The sequence below is a fragment of the Lactuca sativa genome, chromosome 5 (genome assembly GCF_002870075.4).
Source record: "Lactuca sativa cultivar Salinas chromosome 5, Lsat_Salinas_v11, whole genome shotgun sequence".
Classification (NCBI taxonomy): Eukaryota; Viridiplantae; Streptophyta; class Magnoliopsida; order Asterales; family Asteraceae; genus Lactuca; species Lactuca sativa.
Genome location: NC_056627.2, coordinates 77,795,188 through 77,799,146, shown reverse-complemented (window position 1 = coordinate 77,799,146; position 3,959 = coordinate 77,795,188). Strand labels below are relative to the sequence as shown.

At 37.0% G+C, this 3,959-nt stretch overlaps 1 protein-coding gene across 1 annotated transcript; it reads left to right on the top strand.

The window, feature by feature from the left end:
- The first annotated feature begins 338 nt into the window (after positions 1 to 338).
- On the top strand, positions 339 to 2,315 carry LOC111885866 (L-gulonolactone oxidase 3). The gene is made up of 2 exons (XM_023882092.3): positions 339 to 1,297; positions 1,390 to 2,315. The coding sequence occupies exons 1-2, from the start codon at positions 373 to 375 to the stop codon at positions 2,202 to 2,204; spliced, it is 1,740 nt and encodes a 579-aa protein (XP_023737860.1). The 5' UTR covers positions 339 to 372; the 3' UTR covers positions 2,205 to 2,315.
- The last annotated feature ends 1,644 nt before the right edge of the window (positions 2,316 to 3,959 follow it).

Genomic DNA, 3,959 nt, shown 5'->3' with positions numbered 1-3,959 from the left:
AATTTATACAATGAGAAGAAAGTATTTACCAATCTCAACCCATTAAATAGTTACACATAAAATATGGTATGTTGTACAAATTAAATGCACATCTATACTACACGAGTTACATATAAAGTAATAAAGTCTAGTCTCTAAATCTTGAGACATAATTGAAGATAAAAAATTGATTATAATGCTTTAAAAGAGAAAAAGAAATGAATATATTTTTATTATTTTATTTCAGTGGAAATGAAATAGCATTCAATTAGGAAAGGGTAGCAATTACTTCTCTATATCTTTCCTTCAAGCACCAGTGATATATAAATTTGAACCTACGCATCTTCAAATTCAACTCATCAAATATCCTTCGGTTTTTCAACTAACGTAAGTATGGCTAGCACTACAATCGTGGTGCTCTTTTTTCTAATTCTGTGGGTTTCAACCACCACCGCCTACCCACCACCGCCACCAATCCAATGCACCGCGGGAAACGGCGGCTGCACCCTCCAGAACTCCTACGGCGTATGGGGTGATAGAAAAGACTGTCGTGCCTCCAACGTCATCTACCCAACCACCCAACAACAACTTCTCTCAATCGTAGCCAATGCAGCCAAAAACAAACTTAAACTCAAAGTTGTATCCAAATTCTCCCACACCATACCCAAATTCGCCTGTCCTGCAGCCGGAAACACGTCAGTTCTCATCAGCACCCAAAACTACAATTCCGGCATCGATATTGATGTTTCTGCACTCACCGTGACTGCCGACGCCGGAGTTAGTCTCCGAGATTTGATAAACAAAGTGGAAGATGCAGGTTTGAGCCTGGTAGCTGCGCCTTACTGGGAAGGTGTTAGTGTGGGTGGGGTGATAAGTACTGGTGCTCACGGCAGCTCATGGTGGGGCAAAGGCGGAGCAGTTCACGATCATGTGATGAAAATCGATATGGTGGTTCCAGCTAAAGAAAATGAAGGGTTTTCCAAGATTCTTCATTTGGATGCCAAAAATCAACTCTTCAATGCTGCCAAAGTTTCTTTAGGCACCTTGGGTATCATCTCCAAGGTGACACTAAGTTTGGTGAAAGGGTTCAAGAGAAGCATCACCTTCAATTTCACCGACGATGGTGGTTTGGAAGATGCATTCATGAGCCATGCAAAGGCTCATGAGTTTGGAGACATAACATGGTATCCTTCCAAACACACGGCGGTTTACAGATACGATGATCGGGTTCCGATGACCACGAAGGGCGATGGCACCAACGACTTTCTTGGTTTCCAGTCTAATCTCATTGTCGTCTCTAAATCTACAAGAGCCACTGGTATGCACACTTCCAAGAATCTGAATTTTTTTCGGGTATAATTCAATCAAAACCCCCATTGAATAAACGATTATATGTTGATCTATTAACAGAGAGAAAGCTCGAAAAGGCGAAAAACGTAAAGGGCAAATGTGCAATGGCGAGTTCTTTCATAACCTACAAGAAACTAATAGCAAACGGGTTAAAAAACAACCTAATCTTCACCGGATATCCAGTCATCGGCCGTCAAGGCAAGATGCAAACTTCAGGTTCATGCTTGTACTCATCATCTAAAGATATCGCAAACACTTGTGCATGGGACCCACGCATCGACGGATTATTCTTCTACGAAACCACCGCCATCTTCCCTGTGCGAAAGTTCATGGACTTCATTCTGGATGTTAAGAAGTTGCGAGACCTAAATCCCGACAACTTTTGTGGCGTAGACATATACAACGGACTTTTGATACGTTTCATCAAGGCATCAACTGCTTATTTAGGTCAATCTAGTGATTCAGTGGTGGTCGACTTCAACTACTATCGAGCTGACTCGGGATCGACGCCGAGGCTGAACCAAGATGTGATGGAAGAAGTGGAGCAAATGGCGTTTTTAAAGTATGGTGCGAGGCCACATTGGGCTAAGAACAGGAAAGTTGCATTCTCGAAGGTGGAGAAGAAGTACGAAGGGTTTAATGGGTTCGTGGCAGCTAAAACGAAGATGGATCCGGAGAATATGTTCTCAAGTGAATGGTCGGATGAGTTGTTGTTCGGAAAGAAAGGGGTGGATTTTGATGGGTGTGGTTTGGAAGGTGAATGTGTGTGCTCGGAGCATAGACACTGTAGTCCGACAAATGGCTACTTTTGTCGACCTGGGCTTGTTTACAAAGAAGCACGTGTTTGTAGATACTCACCATCATCACTCACTTGATTGTTTATTTTTTTAGTTAGTGACTGGTCTCAAAACTTATGTATACTGATATATAATGAATCCTAATTAAAGCTGCCTCACTTGTTGTAATTAGTCAGGGCTGTTTCTTAATATTATTTGTTTCGCTATGAAAAAAGTAGCTCGATTTTAATATTAACAAAATGCAGAGCTAGGTGAATACTGTGAACACATAAGGAATTGACTTTTAATCGCATACAGGGCGGAACACTAAACTTAGGGGCCGGAAGCAAAACTTAATAAAGAGGTCGTATAAAACTATTTAAATTTGATTCAAGGATATATATGACACCAAATTTTTAACAAAATAATTAAGATACAATATTCTTGCATCGCTTATCAAAGTGGAAGTCGTCCATCAAACTTTTGTGTTTTTAAACTCTTTCACAATTTTCTCTAAACTAATATTTTTTGAAAATCTCTTTCGAAGTACAAAACTAATAAGTCATTCAAAAACTTAGTAATATGAACACTAGGCGTAGAGATGTAAATGAGTCAAAGTCCTCAAGGTGGACTCGCTAATATGATGAGTTGAGATTGAGTTAATAACCCTAATCCGATACCGAACCTAAAATTTAATCAATGACTTGGATTAGATTTATATTGATGTCTATATAAATAAAATAAAATACTTTATATTATTTTTGGATTTTAATCAAACAATTTTTTTTATTGAATTTGGATAGATATATCAATCATGCTCAACTTTAAAATCAATTTTAATCAAACAATTTTTGTAATTAGTCAGGGTTGTTTCTTAATATTATTTATTTCGCTATGAAAAAAGTAGCTCGATTTTTATATTAACAAAATGCTCAACAAATATATTTCATGTAAATATCAAATATTAAGGAAGTATTAGTGTTTATATTATTATATTTGATATTTATAGAAATTTAATGTAAAAGATTAACAATATTATTGATATTTGCATTGCATGGAAAATAACAAAAACTAGGAAATAAGATAAGAAAAGAATGAAAGTATGGTAAAAAAATTTAGGTGGAAAATGATGAGATCCATTTTGTTTAAATGAAAACCAAAAGTAAATTCCTAACTTCAAAAAGTGATGGTCTATGGTTTTTACTTACCACCGTGAAGTTTCCAAACAATCTATTGATACTTTTTTTTTGAACGGCACAATCTATTGATACTTATAATACTAGTGAAGTTACGAGGGTCCGTGATAGGAGTTTTCATGGATTGATAATAAAGTGGACTTTATACATGCTTATGCTACATGAAAAAGGAAAATTGAAAAGTAAAATTTAGAATCTAAAAGATGTAACAATCTAAAATTTTTTCCGTTAACTTTAACCGATTTCCGTAAATAAAACTTGAATTTTATCAATTATCCGTCAAACTTCTTGGTTTAGGAAATCAACTAGTTTTATATAGTTAAATTCTACATGAGTTGGAAACTAAAGATCGCGCGAAAATCTCAAAAACTCAAAAATTTATCAGTTTTTGCCCTATGTGGGTGTACGGCCGTATACTTGTTTACGGCCGTACACTTGTTTACGGTCGTACACATGTTTACAGCCGTAAACCCGCGTAAGGTTGGTGTCGGTGGACCTCACCACCGACCATACCCCCAACCTATAAATATAGGACCCCACCTTTATTTGAACATTCTTGGCCGAAAACTCTCTCATTCTCTCTCTAGAACCTTTGACCGTAAACACCTCAAAACACCTCTTTTCTTCCTAAAAACATCAGAAATCGTCATTTGGGGTC

What these genes read in the sequence shown, in the direction of transcription:
- LOC111885866 (XM_023882092.3), top strand. Translation starts at nt 373, where the DNA reads ATGGCTAGCACTACAATCGTGGTGCTCTTTTTTCTAATTCTGTGGGTT. An exon ending in TAAATCTACAAGAGCCACTG is followed by an intron (nt 1,298 to 1,389) that starts GTATGCACACTT and finishes ATCTATTAACAG; the next exon opens with AGAGAAAGCTCGAAAAGGCG.